Source organism: Manacus vitellinus, unplaced genomic scaffold, assembly GCF_001715985.3.
Source record: "Manacus vitellinus isolate BGI_N305 unplaced genomic scaffold, ASM171598v3 scaffold_2_pilon, whole genome shotgun sequence".
Taxonomy (NCBI): domain Eukaryota; kingdom Metazoa; phylum Chordata; class Aves; order Passeriformes; family Pipridae; genus Manacus; species Manacus vitellinus.
The window spans coordinates 48,792,965-48,816,272 of record NW_021940208.1 but is presented as its reverse complement, the minus strand read 5'-3'; the positions used below and the strand labels follow the sequence as shown (position 1 = coordinate 48,816,272).

At 37.2% G+C, this 23,308-nt stretch overlaps 1 protein-coding gene across 1 annotated transcript in view; it reads left to right on the top strand.

The window, feature by feature from the left end:
• The window catches only part of NALCN (sodium leak channel, non-selective), a 212,706-nt gene that overhangs the window by 28,132 nt on the left and 161,266 nt on the right, over positions 1-23,308 (top strand). The window contains exon 6 of the mRNA XM_029960959.1: positions 2,360-2,514. Coding sequence (XP_029816819.1) covers positions 2,360-2,514 — 155 coding nt within the window. The remainder of the gene's footprint in view (positions 1-2,359; positions 2,515-23,308) is intronic.

Genomic DNA, 23,308 nt, shown 5'->3' with positions numbered 1-23,308 from the left:
TGATTTTTATAAGATTACAGATTTGTCTAATAAAATTGCCTAGCTTAGACTTTGTAAAGCAATTCATTCAATAACATGACTGATTAAAAAGTTTGCACTATATAATATCAATAAAGCACAAGCTAAATGGGCTGAAAATTGATTAACTGATATGTCAAAAAATACTTGTGAGTGAAATGATTATCATGATCTACCAGAATCAATGAGGGAGAAACATGTACAAAATTAAGAATAAGGATAGAAACATAAATAATGATAAGGACAAGGCACTCTGACAAATTATCAGAATCATTTGGTTACCTTGATCCTACAAACCAAAATGTGCTTTAATACAGCCAAATGCAAAGTTATAGCAGTAGGATCACTGAAAGCCAATCTTACGGCCTATGGCCTCTGGAATAAATAGAGGATGGAAATATTATAGAATATAGATGCTACATGAGAGTTTGAGATGAGGGGATATAACAAGGTATGCTCTCATATTTGTCCCAGTAACATCATGGCAAGAAAAAGCCAGTGCTTTCCTAGACTGTACACAGAAAGAAAAATTAATTAATGTTCCTTTATGTATGGAACTCATACAAATTATGATTAATATTACATACATGGTTTTGATCCTATTTTAATATTTGAAAAATTGAGAGAATAACAGAAAAACATGAAAATGAGAACACTGGAGAACATACTTTGCAGTAAAAGACCTAAAGAGCTCAATAATGTTAGTTTATTAAAAAGCATATTGAAAGGTGCTTAATTTTTTTTCAGTGGATTCACACAGAGAAAATACTAGGAATTAAGGTTCTGTACAGTCTAGTGTAAAAAAGTATAACAAGAATAGGAAGCCAACAGTTGAAGACGGACAAATTAAGGTGATAAATTAGGAACATTTTTTAACAGTGAAACAGTTTTTGCTATTAAAAAAAAAGTTTCCATGCTTATGATTGTTTTTCTGCAAGCTAGTCAAGAATAGATACACACCTAGGAGACAGATACAAGCTATAAGGTTTCACAGAAGGGAAACAAAATGAAGTTTGATTAGATGACCTAATACTTTCTTTTAATTCTAAATTCAATGTATAAATACTGTAATTTTTTACTACTGCTAATATATTGTCTTTCAGTATATTTGCCCTAAGGTACATATATTTCCCACTTCTGTGCTGTGTTGCTTTGCAGACACTAACAGGGACGTGCTCAGGATGGATGGGAACAGTTTGCTAAAGTTACCTCTTCACTAAACTGCAACTTAGGAAATAGGACGATCAGTGTTTGGTTTTGGCAAAGTACTATGTATTGTGATTATTAACTGGGTGTTGTAAATTATTAGGAGGAATCAACTACCTGAGCTTCTCCTTCCCAAAGTTTGGAGTACTTAGATAAGCCATATTTATGTGTACATGCCACAGGCACATATTTAACAGAACAGGGAGCAACAAACTTGTCCTCCCTCTCCTTTTAGCTTCTATGTCCCTTAGTGTTGGGCCTACCTGAACTCCCATTGTGGTCCAGCATGACAGAGCCTCCAGCAGCTCAGCCACAGCTGCCAGAGGAGCTGGGAAGACAAGTGATGCTCGACCTCTGACAACAGTAAAAAATGATCAACACATTGTGTTGAGGCACTGGCCCTTGTCTCATGATCTTTCTATTTTTCAATGTTATAGTCACCAACATAAATCAGTTTGAACCAATTCAAACCAGTTAAAATGTTTTCACCTATTCTACCAAATCATTACTGGACTGGTCTAAAAGGGAATCAGATCTGTTTCAGTCATAGCAGAGCCTGTCACAGATACTAATGATACTACACGTGTAATGGTTTGACTTCCTTCCTGTGACCCTCCATCCATGGTGGAAACCTGGCCTGACCAAATTACAATCTGAATATTCAGGTGACTGACAAGTCATCCACAGTGATCCTTTTAAGGAGTGTCAAAGCTAGCACAGGTAATGCCTTTGGAAGTCAAAGTCATAGTATTGACTGCAGTTGAACACACTCTCAGGATCTGCAAAGAAGCCTGAAACACTAAGTGTCCAAATTGCGTTAAAGAGCATTTGGAACAGCTGAATGTCGAATCCTCCATTTCTTGGAGAGTCTCTGTTTTTATGGGGTCTCTAGGCATTAGTATGAAATTTCTGCTGTTAGTATTTGCACTATCGCTACATAAGGCTGAAGTTTTAGGAGAGTGTTAGCTTGCCCTTTACAATAAGTCCTTAATTAATGAAAATAGCGTATACCAAAGAACATCAGATAGTAAAAATAACAGCTGATGTACTTTTCACTATAGTCCTCTCGCTTTCAAATATTTAGTTTTGCTATTGTCTTAGTTTATGTAACACCTTAATTTTGTATTTTTCACAGAAACGTAACCTGGAATAATTTAGCTATCCCAGACACCCACTGTTCCAGAGAGCTAGAAGAAGGTTACCAGTGCCCACCAGGATTTAAATGCATGGACCTTGAAGATCTGGGACTAAGCAGGCAAGAGCTGGGCTACAGTGGCTTTAATGAGATAGGTCTGTCTTACTGGTAAAATCAATTTCAGTATCCATTTAAAAATGTTTTTTAAATGAATAGAACAAATAGTTCATGTTTGTGCTGAAAAGACATCGAGTGCAGTCAGTATTCTGCTCAACTAGAGCACATGCCAGAAAGAGAAGCTTGCTGTTTGCTTTGCAGTTGTGATACATTTTGCCTGGGATCTCAGGATTTAAATAACTTTAAAACAATGTCTTCATAAGGAGTCAACTGTTGATTATCACCAGTATACAAATGTGATGACTAATTTCTGTATAATTATATATATATATAATATATAATTCATCCTGTTTGTCTGATTTTAGTAATAATTCCTATGGGAAAAAAAAAAACACCCAGAATTACTTTGATAATCATCTTGTTACTAAGAAGAGGAGTGAGAAAGTGATATCATGTGTATCTGTACCAATCTTGATCCAGACAGTGTTAGTCAGAACGTCACCCAGAAAAATGATTGAGAGTCAGGAAGATTTTGCAATACAGGTGCAATTTGTGTTCTGTGAAAAACCCTGCAGAGTCACCAGGAGAGTATGATCTCTGATAGATGCAATGTGTCATGATATCCCCATGGGGAAATGAGTGTAGAACAAAAAATCAGGAAAGGTGGCAAGAGCATGGGCAGCTGTGGCAAGATCCACATCCCAATGGAAAATATGCAGTTACTCTGTCAGAACATTTTGGTTATCTCATTTATTTAACAGACAAAGGTCCAGCAGGAGCCTGCAACTGTAAATTTTTATTTCTGGACAGATAGGGAAGTCCCTTCAAATGACAGAGCATACACACAGGCTGCAGTCCTTCTGATGCATCTCTTTGACTTTGATAAGCTTTTTTTTTTCACTTTTCCTGGCATGTGCTCCAGACTATTGTCTTGTCCCCAGTTGAATTTGAAGGTAGTCAAAAGGTTTAATGACTGAATGACTGTACTCCAGAATAGTTTTTTGAGTATTGAAAGCCTTTACAGCTGAAATTACTTCAGTTGGTTCCCAGGTTGCTGAATATACAGAATGAGCCAGAGAGTTGCAAGAAATAGTTTCAGAATCCTGCTACAAGAAGTACTCTGTGATACCAAATAATTTCTGGACAGTAACTGCCATTTGTGTCCTTTCTTTTTTCTTGTGAGAAAGGGAGAAAAACCTGATTTCAACCAAGCACTGTTCTGTTTCCTCTGGGAGTCAGAAGCATACCAGTTGTACGAGTACTGTTAGCTGAATAGCACTATTGATAGTATCAAATTTTATATAAATTTTTTCTTCAATAGATATCAAAGGATAACCCTGTTGGATCTCTCAGTCAACCTTCAGAGTTATTGTTATACCTGGATGAACATGGGCTGAGTTCACAGTAGAGCCTAAAACCATCTGCACATGAGTTCTCAAGTTCAAGATGGTTTGACAGGGGAACATAAGATAGATGTATCCTCAGTGGAATAAGGCCTCAGATTGAAATCACCCTTCTTATCTTGACATGTGAAATTATTTGTGGCAATGAAGGGTGTTATTCTAGCTGCCTACCTAGTCACCCACAAAAAGCAGTTACAATGCCTTAGACAAGCTTAAATGGGTAGATGATTTGAATGAGGTCCAGAGTGCTTAATAAAGGAGGCCAATATGTTTTTAATGATGGAGGCAGGTTGGCAAAGACAGGTGAAATAGTTTGTCCATGCCTGCGATGCTGGGTAAAAAAACAGGACTGAAGATTTGGTCTCCTGAGTCACAGTCACACTTATCAATATGTCTTTTTGAGTGTTGCATTTTAAAGGTCAGAGATTGCTAGTAGACCTAGAAGACTTGTCACTGATAAATTGTTTTTGTCTAGAAATAGGTAAACAGGATATAGCACCTTTCAGTACAGTAGCCAGCAGTAAATTGAATATCAATTGAAAGCTGATTACTAAACTTTAAAATACTGGGTAAGACACAGGGTTTGCTACAAAATGTTAAATACGCTTCCTCAAATCAGGAGTGTTATAAAACAGGATTATAACCAGTGAGTTTATCAATATTTTATAAATATCCATTTTGTGATGCACATTTGTATGTAATTAATAGGTAAGTAATGAAGTCTTCTCTATGCAACTATACTGTTTTATTGTATACATTCATTGATTTTTACTTGAAGAGGTTATGATACAGCCTATCCTGTTGGATCCTGAAATCTATCATTACACAAAACACAAAAGATAGCAGTTTGGCCGCTATTGCAAAATTAGTAATATTTATTTTGCAGCATATAAGTACAAGCCATGAACATTTGAATTTGATAATTTCTGTTATTTTTCTTCTCTATAAAGAAAAAAGGAGGGATTTTTACAATTTTATTACTGGGTGAAAACCAAGTTGTCCTAATCAGATAAAAGCTAATAGAGATTTTAATACTGGGGGCTATGCCATTTAGGTAGTTTCATATTTGGAAAATACCTTGATTTTAGCCATACTCTGCTCCCACTTTTATAAATGGCTTTGGCTTTAAAAGGATGGAAATTGGAAAGATAATAGTGTAAGTTTTAATACTTATTTAAAAAAATAAAATTTATTTCTTTCCCAAGTTTTTTATTTTTAGTTTTGAGGTGTTCTGTTTATCTATTTTATGTATGCTTCCATGCAAGTATGTATGTACTGCATAAGGAAGAACATAGTTATAGACTACTGATAAATGGGGCTTGAATTCATCTTGTCAAGACAATCTAGGCCATCCCCTTCTGATGAGAAGCAGGCTTCATAATCTTTCGAGGCACCCTATTGTGCTGATTCATTGTCTGTACTCTTAGGAAGATTTTCCTAAAGGATAACCTGAATCTTTCTTCTTTATGCAATTTAAGGTCATAATTTCTCACCTTATTCACTATTGGCATAGACAAAACCTTAAAAAAATAGCTTTTTTGCATCTTTCCTTATGCCTCCATATCACTCTAAATGCTTCAGTCTTTTGCTGTTATATTTTATACCTTAAATTGTTCTTACTGTCCTTCTCTAGACCTTCTGTGGCTGATTCACCACTTTGTTGAAGTGCAGTACTGTCAGAATACCCCAGTAGAGCCATTACTTTATGTGTTTTTAAGCTCTGTTACAGTTTCTACATCCCAGTGAGATGTTTTCCATTTTCAGAACAACATGCTGTGGATGATTCATGTTTTTGTGATTTATTATAGCCCTTGCATCCTGTTGAAAGAGCTGCCATGGCTGTTTCCCATCCTTTATTTGTTTACTTATTTCTTTTTAAATGTACATTTGTCTCTGTTGAATAGCATACTTTCTTTTGTTTTTCCAGACTATTTCTTCAATTTACAAGATCTTCTGTAATTTTAATTCTTTCCTCCTGAATACTTTCTGTGCCTTTCCACTTACTTGTATCTGAAATTAGATGAGTGTAATTTATTTTCTATCAACCTGGTCAAGAGGGAAAAAATAAATAGAAACAGACCAAGATCAGACTCTGGAACCTTCTTTGATGAGTCTTACTCTTCTGACAAAGTTTCATTAATAGCTGTTCATAAGTACACCTAAGAAATGGTTTTGCACCCATCACAGAGCAGCATCACCTAGCCATATTCCTGTACGTTGCCATGGTGAGACAATGTTAAAAGCTTTTTAAAATCAAGATGTAGGCCATCAAGTGTTTCCTCTCTCTTTACAAAACCTGCCTCCATTCTGCATTTGTACAGCATTGATAGAATAAGATTTGTTCTCCGGTTCTCCATATGTTCTCCAGGGCCTGTACCCTTTAATATATATTAATATATTGAGACTTACACCTGATGTTTGTGAAGATAATTTTTCAAACATGGGCCACAACAGCTAATGCCTCTGTTCTTCAGTGTACATATTTCTAGATTGCATGTAGGATGAAATAAGCACTAATTAGTATTGCCAACTTCATCAATGTAATTTTAAAGAGAGCGAAGTTACTAAAAGCTGGGACAGTTCTGTCTGGCAATACCTCTGGAAAAGTTATAAGCAAAAGGCACAAAGGTCTATCTCATAAGTGTTTGTGAAACTGAAGAATTAATGAAACAGGAACCAATTAGCTAAGGTCCCAGTATCTCAAATCCCTTTCTCTGTGAAGTTCTGAAATGGAAGGAAGAAATAGTAAGGAAAGAACAAGATGCCCCTCTAAGTAAACTGACTTCAGCTGTTTCAGGTTACAGGTGATGAGAAGCTACAGGAAGTTACTGCTTTCTCTTAGAAAGTTGCTCATGAACTCAGTAGAAACCTAAGTACTCTTTCCAACAGTTTGACACAGAACTTGTCTTCTTAAGTATGTGTTGTTCTTACCCAGTGTAAGCCTTAATATTAAATTACCTCTTTTATCCATAAGGATGCCTGAAAGACTTTTGGAACACTAGCTATGGGGCTGAGTGGGAGTAAGAGAAAGTCTATGAATGAAAGGCTTGGCTGGCTGTGTGGATGTGGGTGGCAATATTGACTATACCTGTATGGTACTGTCAAGCTCTTTGCTTTCTCAGACTTAGCTGGTTTCAATTCAGACTTCTATAAAAAATTAGAACAGCCTTCAGCCTTGTCTCCCACTGAGAGCATCAGGTACATTCACAGATGGCCTGTTTCTTCTTTCTGATTTTATTTTCTTCTTCTTTGTATTTTTCCTAGCTGTGTTAAATTTCATAGGGTATAGCTGATAGCATGACAGTATTATGAAGCATGTAAACAAAGTTGAGCTAAATATTGAGAAAAATTGCTTTTGTTTTGTGAACAAATAGTAATTGTACAAATTATTAGTCACGTATTTGTTTAAGTATTTGCATCTGATATACCTAAAAAGCATAAATATAACTGTTGAATTAAATAAGAGTATGCAAATCTTGGCAATTGGGGGGCTGTGACAAGCACTTCTGCCTTATATTTCACTGTTTATCTGAATGTGCATCTACTTTAAGTCACTATTTAATATGGCAGTAATTGCTATCAGGGGCACACTAAGGGTGTTGGCAGAGCTGTCTTTATGGGTGCTGTTGGAAGGGGTGCCTCGTAGACACAAGTGTGCCAAAATCTGCACTGTCATTGGATCCTGTACAGTTTTCCTCCTTACCTATACTTTGCACACAGTACAGATGCTTATGCATTCAGGTTTTTGAAACATCAGCTAGTAATCATTCCACATGCCTCATGGGTGCATCTGTAATCATCTACAGATGTACACTTACAGCTACATTACTGATTTTACTCATCACATAATCCCAGAGAAAGGTTTTTTTAATGATTTACAGTGCTACATATTGCTTCAAATATTCTCAAAAGGAAAAGGGAGTCCTGAATAAAGAAACCTAAAAGTTAAAAAATATTCTACAAAGCAAACTAAAGAAGTTCTAGGCCATGAAAGATCTTTTTGAAAGGAGAAAAAGGAAATCTAGTTCTATCCTGTATTATTGACCCATCTGTCAATAGCTAGGGCCAGTACCCTATGAAATGATACTAATTACTTCTTGTACCTGCAAAGAGTATTTCACAAAAGCTACCATATTAATGGCCATTTTACATATAGGAGATAAACATATACATATTATATCTTGGAGACAAATAACAAAATTTCAATAGTAAATGGTAGTCTAAACGTAAGGTGGAAGTGACCCATGTTTTTATTTAGTAGTGCAGTGGTCAAAGTGAAAAACCTGCATTCTGTAAGGATACCCTGCTAACCTCCATTCAGGGACTGAGGCAGAGCATGGCTCCTTCCATCTCCCTCCTTCTGAGTCTGCAGCAGCAGGAATTCGTGCTGCAGGCGTCAGAAAGCAAGCAACGTGAAACTGGTTACTAGAGGGAGTTCTATAAAGACCTGCTCTTTGTCATTCTTCTGTGAAGTTATTTCCAATTTTTCTCCATGGACCACCTCACACCAAAATGGATAAAATAAAATCACTTCTAACATTTAAGAGGCTGAATTCTAACAAGGCATACCAGCATAAAACACTTGAAAAACCAACTTGCCATTCCTACTGCCATTGGATGAGAAGAGTGCCTCTCACGGGTGGCAGAGGCTAACCTTTTAATTACTCTGTCACCCCCACACAGGCTGCTTGGCTCTTGGTGGTGCTATTAGCAGACACTTGGTCTTTCCACATCCCAGGCATAGGCAAGAGAGGAAGGTGGGTTTTGACCGGTTAGTTGTCCTAAGCAACTGCCTACTTTGCCAGCTCTGAGACTTCAAGGTCCATGAGGAAATTATGAGTTGATGAACTGAAAAGAATTTACATTTGCAGGTTATTTGCTCAAAGTAGGAGATACAACTGATAGTGCAAAGGATTGAAAGGGTTTTTATCAGCCTCCCAACGTGCCTTCTTCCCCCCTTCACTACCCTTTCACACCATCATCTCTACCTGAGTGAAGCCAGTGTCATTTTGCACTGACATAGATGGACAGAAATGCAGATCAGCATCACCACCATAGCCTGAATCCCTTGGCCCTCAGTCATTTTGTATCTGGAATTATAGAAAGCAATGAGGGCGTGTAATTGTTTAGTCAGAGCCTCCATTTAATTGTACCCATTAAGGGCTGAGAAGTTGAGCCTTATGAAAGAAGCATTAATTCAATAACAATTTCATCAAAATTTTTGGTCAGACTCTTTTATTCTATAGATGATATGGATGCTTGATACATGTATTGAATCATCATGCTCTGTTTATCCTAGAAACTACATTATAGTATTAAATACTTTAGTAAACAGGTCTAATCTTATTCCAGTTATACGGCTCTTTCATGTAAAGTGTCTAATAAGGAGGCCTTCATCCATGACTGCAGCCTGTGGAGTTATCATGTGATAACATGACAAATGATAGTGATGTTAATGTGTGGTGTCAAATGTAATTAGGGAAGCCATTCAGACTATCTAGTAATAAAACACATTTTTTCTAAATGTGAGCCAAAATGATTTAAAGTATGCCCCATTACTCCACTGATTGAGAAACCACTGAAAACCATTATTTCAAAAATGGCGATAGATTTTTTCTTCACTGGAATTCCTTCTTACGCTTGCAGACAGAGAGCAATGGGGCCCTGACACCATCTGTGACACTGTTGTGGGGAAAAGAGTCTCCACTCAGGGAATTTCACTTATTTTTTTTACTGCCAATTAAGGTAGTATAATTACTTATTCAGGTATTAAGAAGCAAGGAAGACAAATAGTTAAAGAGACACTTACAGAAAACATCTTTCCTCCTTCACCTGTCTCAGCTTCAGTCCTCACACCTCTACTCCCAGTGTCCTAGTCTCCTCTCCTGTGTTCTTGCAGCATGTGAGGTAGGGAGTGGTGCAAGAATCTGGAGTAGATGCATAATGTTTGGGGGGTTTGTGCTACCCCTTCTTTCTTACTCTTCTGCTGCTGCTCCTTCCTTACTAATCATCTCCTCTGCTCCAGGATGGACTTGGACATGGGCTGCAGTCCCCTAACAAGTGCTCTGGAATGCCCCCTAGTACCGAAAGCCTACCGGTTATGATCACCAAAGGCACCTAAATAAACTTAGGCGTGACAGTCACCTTTACATATGCACCTTTAGAAGGTTGTAGAGGGTTTTGGTGAGCACAGAGGAGTAAAGCAAACAGTCTATATGCCCTGTGCAGGTGAGAACAGTTTGCAATCTTCGTTGTGTTGTTCAACTTGGGAAATAATTGTACTTAAGAAGGATGCAAACACTGTGAGGAATGAAGCATGGGTATGTTAATAAAGTAAATAAGTTCAGCCTTAGATATAATGAAAAAATTGAAATGGAATCAACTAACAAATCTTTGGGCTTAAGGCACACTAGTGTTTTCACTGGTTGCAGCTTGTTAAGGACCTGCTTACAAGACCATGTTTAGTTTCTCATCAGAAAGAGTTTAATAACAGAAGGCTTTGTGAGTTTTGTTTTTTCTTTGGTATTTAATTTTATTTGGCAGAAAAAGTACTAGTGAAATTCAGTGGTTGGAAGTCAAATGTAGACAAATATACTTAGGAAAACATAAACATTCAAGGCAGCTTGACTAACTTGATATCCTTCTACAACAAGGTGATCCAGTGGAAACAGACCACTGTTTCACTTGACTCCTGTTTTTATGTTTTCCTATTTCCCAAATATGATTCTAAACCTGTTCTTTCTCCCTGTAGTGAAAAAATGCAGATCTACAATATATTCAGTTTTCACAGAATACAAAAGAGAATTTTTTGACACAATATTCCTTTCTCTTGATACTCATCTTTGATTCCACTCACTGTTTAGTCACTCTTTCCTTTGAGGTTCCAAATGCCAGTTTGTATAGAGGCTTAGATTCAGAAAGCAGTAGCAGCCGTCTTTCTGTAAGGATTTTACCCACAAATACCTTTTTCCATTATGCTATTCAGCAGAATATGTAATTTTTGCCATCAAGTGAGTCTGAAAGTATTGGAAGCTCTGTTTGTCTTTACATTATGCTTGCTTGTGAGTTTTTTAGTACTAAATCTTGTGCAGGATACAGGATAATATCTTTTAGATCAAATTTTTCTCTCACTGAAATTTTCTTAAACTGACAAAATTGAGAGATTTAGCAATGCATTGTGTAGAAAATTCGTTTTGCTACCAAAGAATATTCAGAGTTGTCGAAGAAGAAAAATAATATGATTTCATTCTCAAATTGGTGCACCAGGAAAGGACCGTTGCTCATGAGAAGAAACAGAAATGAAGACTAGGCAGACTTAATTTATCAAAGTGTGCTTATTTAGCACAAATATTTCCAACCTTGGCAGTGTCCATGGTATATGCTTATCTTGCATTGCACTGGAAAGCAGAGTCTGGTAAACCAACACCTTGCAGACGACAGACAGCAATAAGTTTTTTCTCTTGACCTATCTCCATGTTCTGCAAAGTCGACTTTGTGTTTTGATCGTGTTTCTGCACCTTTCAAATAAGAAAAATTAGCAGGAACTTTAAAATTAACCACAGAATTTTCCAAGTGGGTCACCAGTTCTGCAGTTTCCACGGCTGCAATACTGTGGGGTGTTGTGGTCGTGGGTCACTGTTTCTGTGGCTTGGCAAGGATGTCGCACACTATGTTTGTCACTTGTCCCCCTTAAATGAATGCTTACAGTTTATTGCTATGTGAACTTTAGCTCAGCTCCAAATAGAGGTGCTTCTGTTTTACCGCATTGGGGCGGCTGAAAGACACTTATACTAGGTTGTTGCCTCTGCAGAATTATTTCTTTATTTGGAGAGAGCTCTGTCCTCATTATACTTGTTTTCTCCATATAGATTTAAGTTTTTTTGAGGGTTTGTAAACCTTGTAATCATACTAACAAGTTTTAAGCTATTTCTCAGGATAACTGGCTAACAGCAGAGTGGTTTTAGAAATGCTGATATGCTCAGTATGGAGTTTTCTTCTGAGCAGACACTGAGGGATCAGCCCTTATTTACTAACTTTCTTTGACCATAAATATGTATACTGTTTATCTTTTGCTGTCACTTGCTCCTGCAGCCTTACACTGTGGGGTTTATAACCCTCTATAAATGTAAGTGAATATCCCTGTACATAATACATAAAAAATACAGGTTTTATTACTTAAAAGTTATACAGAAATGTTTATAAAATGCAGATGAATGCATATGATTCACTATTTCTTCCTAGTAGAGATGAGATGTGGTAGTTATCAAACAATTTGGTGCTGATAGTGTTTCCAAGGTAAGTGGCAATTAACTCTGTTCAGCAAAAATTCTGTGGCACATGGTAAAATTATTATTCCTATAGAAGGACTGAACATGCCTTTCAAATATGAAGGCTTGATGAGCCTTTCACTGAAGAGGTATAGTTTGCCAGACTTCTTCAGATTATTTCAGTTTTATTCTTTAGTGTAACAATTCCATCTAAACAAGCAGAATCATTTTAAAATGGAAGTGCTCTAGCAGGGCCATGTTAGTGAGTTTCCATGTGTTGTGGAAAGGAGAAAACAGGTAATTTCTTGATTTGCAGGGAACACAATGCCAAAATGAGCAGGCTCTAGATGGGGGTATATTTCTTGAAAAATTTCAGTCTCTTAATTCTTTTAATTCTTGCTCTTGCTGAAGGAAGTCAAATCTGTCGTGTCTTTGTGAGGGTGATGTAGACTAAGTTTGATTGGTTTGAATGTATTAATAGAGAGTCTTTAATGAGAAATTTTTGGCAGATTAGAAACAACTGCATCTTAAGGACATTATGTCAGGCCATGAATTTTCAATGGAATGCCAATGGCTTAAACTAAAGATTATGTCTCAGCTGGTGGGCCTGCATGTCTGAGGTCTTGGTCCTATATACTTTGACTGTGTCATAACCTTATACCACAGACATATTTCATTGCTATTTCTTTATTCCTGCTTGCTTTTTGTGGGAGAAGGAAGCCTGATATGTAGACCAGAAGGCAGCTCCAGTCTCCCTTCGCCAGGGCTGAGGCACCAGTGTCCTGCCACTCTACAGCACACACCTGCTGTAACTGACTGCTTAAACTGCTTGTAATATGTGGGTACAAGGATGTGACTGGGATATAAATATTGGCTGTTACTGATGGTCACAGTGAGCTCTTTGTATTTCTGTTTTGGAAGAGTAACACAGAGATAGCTACAACCACAAACTTTTCACAGAGGATAATAAGACAATACTTGTGATTTTAGAAAACTGAATAAATGGTGTGAATTAAAAACAAAAAAACTTCCTTAGCTATTTGATGTTTCTCTAGGCTTCACTTTTCTCAGTGAGGCCATTCTCGTTGCTTAGTTAATTAAGACTTTTTAGTTTTAAGCAATGGTTTAGAGACACACAAAAATTGCACAAATAATGTCCATTGAATTAGCTCTTACACTAAGAAATGGTATGTGGGAAGTTGCAGAGGTTTGGAAACTTAGAGTAATTTGAGCAGCCCTCCAGAACTGTAATTTATTGCTGTGTTAATCCCAAAGTAATTGAGTCTTGCATTAAACCAGGCAATCGGGTGAAACTAATGTGAATAGATTAATACAGTTGTACTGACAGTCAAAGAAAACTTTACTGCTGCTGAGAGGCTTCAGTGGAACATACTTTCCCCTGCCATTTCAGGCTGTTTTGTGTTAGAGTCAGCAGCTAAATATATAACGGAATAAAAGAACTTTCCAGAAAGCTTTACTTTTTCTTTTGTTCTCTGTTTTGTTTGTAATTGTTGACCTTTCCTGGTGGACATCTTTTGCTGTCATTTATAGTTTGATATATCAGTTGTGTTATTATAGTATGCTGCACAGAATTTAATCATGTGTCCAATGTCTCTGCTGTCTTCTTCTTTCTATCTCTCTTTCATTTCCATCTGTGCCTGGGAATGCAGAAAGGGTTCTTTTGGTTAGATTTCATTTTGAAAGTAGGTATTTTGAAGTTTTCTTTCTAATATTTCTCTGATTAGTACTTGCATGATGGAAATGGCAATGTTAAAAAAAATAAATTCATACTTGCTACTTTTAGGTAAAAGGCCTATAAACTGTCCCTGATCATAAGCTGAAAAGGTGAAAGAGCAAAGTGGGGCAGAAAGGCAGTCTTATTAGATGGGTATAAGAAAAGGAAAGTTGAGGCAGGTCAAATGCAAGGTTTAATTACATCTGATTAGATTTTTTTGAACTGTAAGCTCTATCACCTCACACATATCAATTCCTTATTGACATAAAACTTCCTGTACTGTTTCTTAATTTAGTTGAAGTAGGATAGTCTTAAATTCTATGTAAGTTTTCCCCTGAGATCAGTAGGAGATCACAAGTATAAGAATAACGAAAAACCAAACCAAAACAAAAAAAAGCCCCAAACCAACAAAAAACCTCAACAAAAACAAACACACACATTCCCCCCCCAACAAAAAAACCCAGTGCAGTAGCACCAGTTCACTGGCACCAGTTCACTGGCACCAGCTGTTTGCTTCTTAGTGAACCACTTAAATATCCACACCTCTTGCTCCCTGCCACTGTGCATGGCAAGAGGACATATTTGCTCCAGCATAACGGTTTGAGGAAGCCTGGAATGGAGCTTACTGGGAAATGTGGTGCTGGAGACCTTGCAGCTGGCTCTGCAGGACCCAAGCTCCCAGAGAGCACCCTTAGCCAAAGGCAGCCTTTGCACTGCATCCTCCAGAGGGCCTGCAGCCTGTCAGTGCCCACTGCTGCTGTGTGTGTTACAAGCAGTGTAAATACTATTTCCGCAGGTGACCTTGTCATGCTTACTTTCTGCTTCCCCTTCTCCAGCATAGCAAGGCCTTCCAGCATGATTTTGAGATGATACATGCTCTGTGAAGGCAAAAGAGGAAATTTTCTTTTGTACTGCTACTACAATTTACTTATAATTCCCATGGAAGGCATGACCAAAGGGTCAGATAACTTGGAGAGGCTAAGTAAAGCAATCAAGGGACACATGCATGCTAGGAATGCCACGGTCAAAGGGAAAAAATGCACATTAAGACCATTTTCTTAATGAGGATTTACTAAGAAAACAGATAGAAAGAACTGCTTCAAGCAAAACCAACCTCCCAGTGCACCAGTTTTCACTCTGCATGAGAGTTGAAGAAAGGCTTATGTCAAAGACAATAGCTATTTGTGTGGATAGCTACTCAATAACTCAGTCTGACAAGGAATGGAGAACAATCTGAAAAAATGGAAAGAGAAGTTAAAGGTGTACAGGTGTGTGAACATTCCAGAAACAAAGGTGTGACTAATTTCAGCCATGCTAAGGAGCAGGAAACTCTTAGCCAACAGACAGAGAATGGAGTTAGACAATTAGAAACCTGTCATTCCATACCAAGAAAATTAGATCCTTTCGGTTTAATTATCAGTCAGTGCCATTAAGACAATATAGCTCTGCATAATGAAACCTGCAGTTACTGGGTAATAGAGGTAATTTTTTTCACAGTGGAAGATCTTCACTTTCAGACAAAAGCTTCAGGATGTGACCAGTTTACCAGCTTTGACCTTCAACATTTGTGTAGTGCATGGGACACATGGTTTTTACCTTGCCTCCTGAGATCTGATTATTTTATCCTTTTCATAAGGTTGGTGGAAATGAGCTAAACCGCCCACTAGAAATACAATGTGCAATACTCATGCAACATGCCCTCTGTTACAGTAATTAGAGTAGCTTACCAAATTATCTTTGATTTAAGACCTTTGATTTGATAACACAGGGCCAGCTTGCATCTTGGCTTTCCCAATTCTGCTGGGGAACAAGGGGGAATAATGCTATTCCAGAAAATCTAGTTCACAGATGGTGACTCTAGCGGGGGGAGCGCTCACAGAGCAGCAACTTAGGTGTGACACTCCAGCACATCAGCTCATTTGTGATAACTGGCTTCATACATGCTGCTACCATTGCAGTACCCTGCAGCAAATGTGTAATGCCATGCTCCTTCTTCATTAAATTGTGCACTGTGTTACTCAAATATTTAAATATTGAATGTTTCTTTTCCTAAGTGTCTTTTGTCTGTTGTTCTTAGGGACTTAGTGTAGTTACTGTATTCTACTCCATCGTCAGTGTCATGAAATTGCCACATGAAGAAATTCTTACACAGTATGTTGTATGCACTGAGTGGTATTTGAAAAGATCTAGGTTCCAAGCTAAAAGAACAGTATAATATTTCAAATCCCATGTGAACTTCTTTAAAAAAATGTAAGACCACTTCTAGTTACTGCCTTTCTCACAGCAACTGAGAAAGAATAGGAATGACTTGAGAGAACAGTCTTACCTAAGAACATTAAATACCTTACGTATACTTAACTTTTATCATAGATTTTGGTTGTGAACAAACTGGGGGCTAGATCCTGCAGTATCTAGCAGGTGATCTGAATAAATCTTTTGAATAAGACTTTAAGACATCTAACAAATAGTTACCATTTTTCTATACTTAGGACTGTGTTAGGAAATACATCTTGATTTCTTTGCCACAGAGGCATTTTTGTCTTATGAATTGTTTCAATATGCAGATAATTGCTATCTTTCCTAAAATGTCTATGGATATTTTTCAGTGGACAGAGTCTTTAATTGTTCAACCTGCCTTGGAGTTTGAACTGTGCAGATTTTAAGACTTTTTGAAGACGTGCTATTCCATCTCTAGGGAAGGTGTGACTGGTCATCTTGGCAAGTGTCAACATACATCTTCTCCCATGCTACAGTCAGAATTTTCTACTACATTCTGAAGCTGTTTTAGAAGGTTATCCTTTACTTTTCCAACAAATCTGTGCTACTGTCACCTTGCAATAGAGAGTACCATAATGGTCATTACTTTGCCTCATTTCATCATTGTATCAACCCTCAAGTTAAGAATCTCAGTCCACATCTGAAAAGGAGTTAACTACACAAAACTGTCACCTTTTCCTTACCACTGTAAAGAAGATTGCAGTAACTTAGCTCCAAATTTTGGCACTTAATTTAAACAACTACAATGAGATTGGATGACTTTGAGCCCCTGTTTTCAGCTAAGCTGTACACTTTTTAAATCAATGATACTGAAAGAATTAAATCACTTCTTGTATAAAATTCAGAAGAAGCAAAACCAGTTAGCAAATCTACTGTCAGAAGATCTTGTCAGTCACCAGTGGGACAGGGACATCTAACCGTTCATAGAGCATAGATGCTCTGTGGTAACATCCACAAAGTAAAATCTTCAGAAATGTGTTCTATTGCTCGAGGAGCTGACTCTACATGTAGTTGATTCATCTTGACAGAAGTTACCCAGGGGCTGACAAATTCAAATAAGATAGATTAGTCACAACAGGACTTCTGTATGTCTCCTCGGATAAACTGTAGTGTGCTTTCTTCTAATTACCTGCCTGTGGCAGGCATTGCATAGTTTTAATACTGGTATGTGTACTGCTTACATATCCTTCTGCATTAGCCATTGCTGTATTGTACATATGAACGTATTTATTATATTTGTTTTACATCTGATGTTTTTAGGCATTTTACTTAGAATTCTGAGGTGACAATTAATTAAATGCCTATCACCATCTCTCAGAGAGCTTCAGTTGTATTATTACTGCTTAATCCTCTTCTCTAAAACAAACTCCAAATGTGTTTTCTTTTTCCTATTTTCATTTTTTCACATAGAATCATAATTCTGTTATTACTTGGATGTTTTCTTTTTGTCCTCATTATCTGATACAAAACTATGGATCAATAATGATGATTCATGGAGGGGTAGTAGCAATGAATGGAAATGGAATACTTCAAAAACCATCTAAAATGCAGCATTCTACCATTATTATACCATATCCATGAATATTTATTTCACTGACATTCACACAGCAAGATGTAAATGCTCTGGAGATAGCTAAGGGTATTGCCTGCAATCATTGGGTAACTAAGAAATCCTGAAGAGAGTTTGGAGTATCGGGGGAGAGTACTGTTTTTGAAGAGTTGCTGTGGGATCCTTGTAGGATTAATTTAATAGACATCTATATGGTTATTTCACAGTCACACTAGTCTTTGCAGTCTTTCACCTGGTCATTTTATCCAGTGAAGAATGCTGCTTGTACTGTGCACTTACTCAAACTGTGATTAACCTGCTTTCTACCATAGTTTCACAAGTGTCTTAAACCTAATTGAAATTGACTGTGTTAGTTACTTCACACCTGTCTGTTTTTTATTCTCTTCTCAAATACTTTGCCAGATTTGTCAGATAAGATGCTTTATGTTATACCAGGCAACCTAGTCTCCAACAGCATGTCTTTCTCCAGTTACTTTCTAATTTCATTCATTCCTTAGACATTCTATGAAATCCATAACACACATGCTTCCATGGATATGTGGCCTCTTGATATCGCCAAGAGCTATGACTTCTTTTTTTCTTTTTTTCCCCCTTCTATATGCATCCTTAAGCATTTTAGTTAAATATTAGAATTATAAATAGATTTGACCAACTATGCTGACAGCAGTTTTTAGAGTGCTCAAGTGGTTAGGGCTGTTGTAGTGAACATGGAGATATTGTTCGTTTCATATGCAATTCAGTTACCTTAAACAGATGCACAATTGCAGCTCTGTCCACAGTGTCCTCAGGCACAAGGGGGAAGGTGAAAGGCAGGAAAGAGTTTTCACTGGAGAATTTCAATGCAGTTCAGAGTAAACAGATATTTTGTAACAAAACCAGTCTCTGTACCAAAGAATTACTTGCCCAGCTGTGGTGCCGTACTTTATTAGATGAGCCACATTGCTGCTTTCTTCCTGAACAGACCACAGTGTTAATCCTTCCTGCATAACTTCATTAGAAGCATTCTTAGAAATCTTCCCTGTCAGGAAGCCAATGAAAATGAATTTTATTTTTGTACTGTTTGCTCCTTGTGGATTCAGTCTATGTTATTTAAAAAATTGGACTTTATTGGACTTAGAAGGAGTTTGCTTATGGCCTGTATCATCACATTTACAGATGAAACCTTGTTTTTCAGCTAGAAAGAACCTCAGTGATGCTCTTGTTCACTTCTTTTTGTGACCATAGAGAACTGTGTCATATCTATCGTTCATAAAACTATGAAGTAAGTTCCAACTTAGGAGGAAGAGGTAAAACAAGATTAAAAACTCTTTCAGGACTTCATTTTTCTGATGATTAGAAAACGCCTAAAATCAGCCTACCTCATATTCATGTCTACTTGTTCTAATGCCAGTATTACCCTTTGTCTTTCTTTATGGTCAGAGACAAGTTCTTAGTGATATTTTTACCCTCTGTGTTTTCTATTTTTTGGCAGCCTGAACTTGGGCACTTTCTATTGTGTTCGCACTTAGATATTTGGCTATGTATCTTCTGCAAGCCTAGTGCTGCTGAGCCATATACTGTGGAAATATGAACTATGGAACTATGACAGGGGCAGGATTGTCACTAATAAAATCATCTACTTGGCATTGGTCTTTGGTCTATACACAATGTGATGTAGGCTGACAAGTGTTTACACTGCTCAAACCTGGTCCCTTCAAGAGCTGTATGTGTGTGTATCCATATGTACAGTACATGGGTTTGATCTTCACTGGACTTCATGAGTGGCCCTAAAATATAACTAAAAAATATGAGATTTCTCAGTCCAAAGTTCCCATGAGAGTTGTGTCACATCCCTGTGGCTGTCACATCCTACCAGGGATGTGGCTTTATAATCCAGTATCGAAGATACTGAGTATGGCATTAGGCAGTGTCAGCCTGTGGAAGATGTAAAACATGCAAGCCTATTTGGAATAGTACAGGAGTTGTGCACGGGTTGGAGGGAGCTACACGTGGTGCAGGCACATCCATTGGAAGATAAAGGCGGGGAACAGGAACTACAATATTTCACTACTGAGTGCTGCAGGAGTGCTGCTTTGCAGTAGACTCGGGCCGTGGTCTGACATGTGATAAGACCCACTGTAGCAATTGCTCAGGATGAGGCAGGGTACATAAATGTGTTACTGTCAGCATCCCTGAGGGAGACACAAAATGCTGCAATTATACCGACTTTATGCTGGAAGTAGGAGAGCAGATAGTATCTGCTGTTGCACAAATTGGGGTGCAGGTAGACAGTGCAAGTTGCAGTGTATAACCTTTCAGTAAAAAGTGAAGCCCTAGAAAAAGGGTATTTTCTAAGGGGCTTATAGTAAATCAGTGCTTCTTGTCATGTGGCTGTGGTGCTTCTGATATAGTAGTCTTACAGACAGAGCCTTATGGACAGAGTTAATTTATCATCTAATCATGTCTTGAGTGACATTTTATTTATTCATAGTGTTACTTTACATCTTCTACAGAAGTTAGATCCACAGCCTATGACTCATGAATGCTTCCTTTATCAAACAGAAAGAAAAAGGGTTTTTGCTGAAGAATATGATTTAGCTGGTTCAGAAGCAGTGGAACTTGGCTCTGCAAAACCCTAATGCAAGGTACTTTTTGCACTGTGAACTCCATTTTTTTGTAGTGTCTATGTGCAGCATTTGGAAGAGGTAGTGGCTATATGCAGCCTAAACACATTACTTTATCCATGTTAATATATATTTTTAATAACTAGTAAAGATAAGATGCTGCATGGGCCTTGTAGAATTCTTTAATGCTCTAAAATTGGAGAAAATTAGTACAAACCTCAAAAAGATATCTATTTGAAGGTCAAGCTCATTGCCACCCCCAGATTGAGTCACCTGTGCCTATGTCATTCCTTATAGATGCTTAGCTGATGTATTCTTAAAGAGCTCCAAGGAATCAAATTCTACAGTCTTGTCAGTTATTCCAGTACTTGCTATTGCCTGCTAGCAGTTGTTTTTCCTCTATTTCAGTTAATTCTGATCTGAGCACATGAATCCTGCTAAAAGCATTTAGTTGATACCTTTACAAACTTCTTAGGAAAGTCACTGGAAAGAGTTCTAATCCCAGAGCACCACAGATCTGTCTGATGGTCAGTTTTGGAAGCAGACATTTCTTTCAGGTTCTCAATTGCATTTGTATTCATTTAGGAAGACCATCTCTCAGATATTGTGGAAATAGTTGTACTTTCTTCTTGTGACTACATATTGTAGTATCAATCTCTAGCTTTATTTTTAATGTGGCAGGCAATATAATAAGTGTTTTGAAAACACCACATTGATCAAATATACTTTTTTCCCAACATCTTTTATGTTTTACAGGAACTTATGTGGTAAATCTAGTTCTGTTTCTACTAAAGGAATGATAAATGCCTCTTTGGCTTCGAGCACTAGCAATTAGGCCAGGGTCGAAAATTTTGGTCTTGCTTCCTTCAGCATCTCAAAGAATCCAACTATATCCAGCTATCTGAACAACAGCTCACATGACTAACTTTGGGCAGTGTGATTTAAAAAATTGTGATCATAATTTTCTCCTCTAAAATATTACAGAAATGTGCTAGCAGAGATTCCGAGTAAGGCTTGGGATTTGTTTCTTGTTCTGAAAAATATGGGGACATAATGTAACAACACAAAATTTCTACCCAAGCCATGGTAGGACTTCTAGATGCATTACTGGGGATAACAATGTGTTTATAATGTCCAGCAGTAACTGTCCTTATGTGCGCTTTTAGGGGTGCCTTTGACTTCAGTGAAGGGAGTGGATAGACTTCCAAAGTTGGGTTGTTTTAAAATTGAAGAGTAGAAAAAGAGGTAATCACTGTGAAGTAAATGGCATGCAGAACATCAACCCTGAATTTATAGATAGCACTTTTTTGCGCCTTCAGATCTAAAAGTTCTGATTTCATTTCACTCACTGAAAATTATTTTCATATGGAAAATGAGGTCTGTGTAGCTCATGCTTTGATAAAAAATTTCTAGGAGTAGATCTGATGTATATTTCTTGAGAAACTACTTCACCAAGCAATGCCAAAACTTTTTTTCATGCACAGTCCTTTTTTTTTCAAACCACATGTTCATGTGTCTCAGTACAAAATGCCACATTTTCTACTTTAGCAAAAAGCTTTAAGAAAAAATATGTTAAATATCATAAGTCTATAAGGAATTAATGCAGATTTGAGTCAAAGCACGGAGTTGACACACACCTACACAAAGAATAAACATCTTTGCAGGTAAACTTAATGCTGAGAAAAAAAAGAAAAAGGCCTGTCCAAGGGAAAAAAATAATCATTGATTTGACAGAGAGAAATCCAGGAAATTTCTGTTATGGGTGTGTGGAACTATTTTCAATAGTGCATAAAGATCAGAAAGGATTTCTGAAGAAGGAGGTAATATTGAAAACAATGTTTAAACAGTGTATTAAAACTCTGGACATTCTCTCTCCCAAGAAATACCTGGCAGTTTATACAGCTTTTCTTGCCAAAGGTTTTGATTTTCATCTGCTTAGTCTATTAGTGCTAGGCTTCCAAGAATTCTTTTGATAACCAGTAGATCTCTGGTCATGCAAACACTTTCTTTAAGACAGTTAAGAATGAAAGGAGTCAGATGTTAAAAGAATAGGTTTTCGTTTCAATTCAATATTTTGTTTTCAGAAGGAAAGAAAAAAAGTTGTTGTATATTTTTGCTGACATCCATGTATGGTTTTTATTAAAAAAAATACCAGGTTTTTTCTCTCTTTACACCCAGCTCTTTCAAAATCAGAACTCTTTAAGATAGTCACATCTTAGACATTGGTTATGTTGCTGTTTGAAGAGAGTCTCAGAGTCTCTAACTTAATACAGCCATCTCTGAAACAGAATTAAAAATATACTTATCTAACAAAGATACTGTAGGATTCAGTACACTAAACCACTTCTCTGTGTCTGCACTCCCTCTAACTGCACAAATGAGGCTAGTGGGCAAACCTCTCTCTCTCATCAACAAAGTAGGTAAATTATTTTACTTCTAGTGGCATGTATAAGGCACCAGGGAGTCCTTATTTCATTAATAGCTAAACAAGTCATTGAGTGAGTGTCATTTGGGTTTTCTTGTAACAGTCAATCATAGAGCTCCTTTCTCCAATTTAGGAAGAGAAGATATTGTCTCTTCAGTTTGACTAGTCTCTTAAGATGCATTTGACACCGTATATTTGCACCTGTTATTCAGATGTTTGGAGGCTAATGAGATTTCTAACATGGATCTGTTTTTGTAATGTCTCAATCACCAGCTTTACTGTCTAGTCTTTTTCTGACAGAAATGCATTATCTAAGTGCTGTTACTGTCTTATTTCCATTCACTGAATACTCAGCAGGTCTTGTTAGGTGAGATTTTCTGCTGTTGCCCTTTGGTGAAACTTTTATACGTAAAAGAATATAGTCTTATTCAGATATGCACTATAGTGGAGCAAATCAAATTAGGATTCTTTGGGGAGGGATTTTTAAAAGCATCTTATTTAAGATGACAACATTTTTACAACTGTTTATGGTAAAATTTCATGGAAATGCTT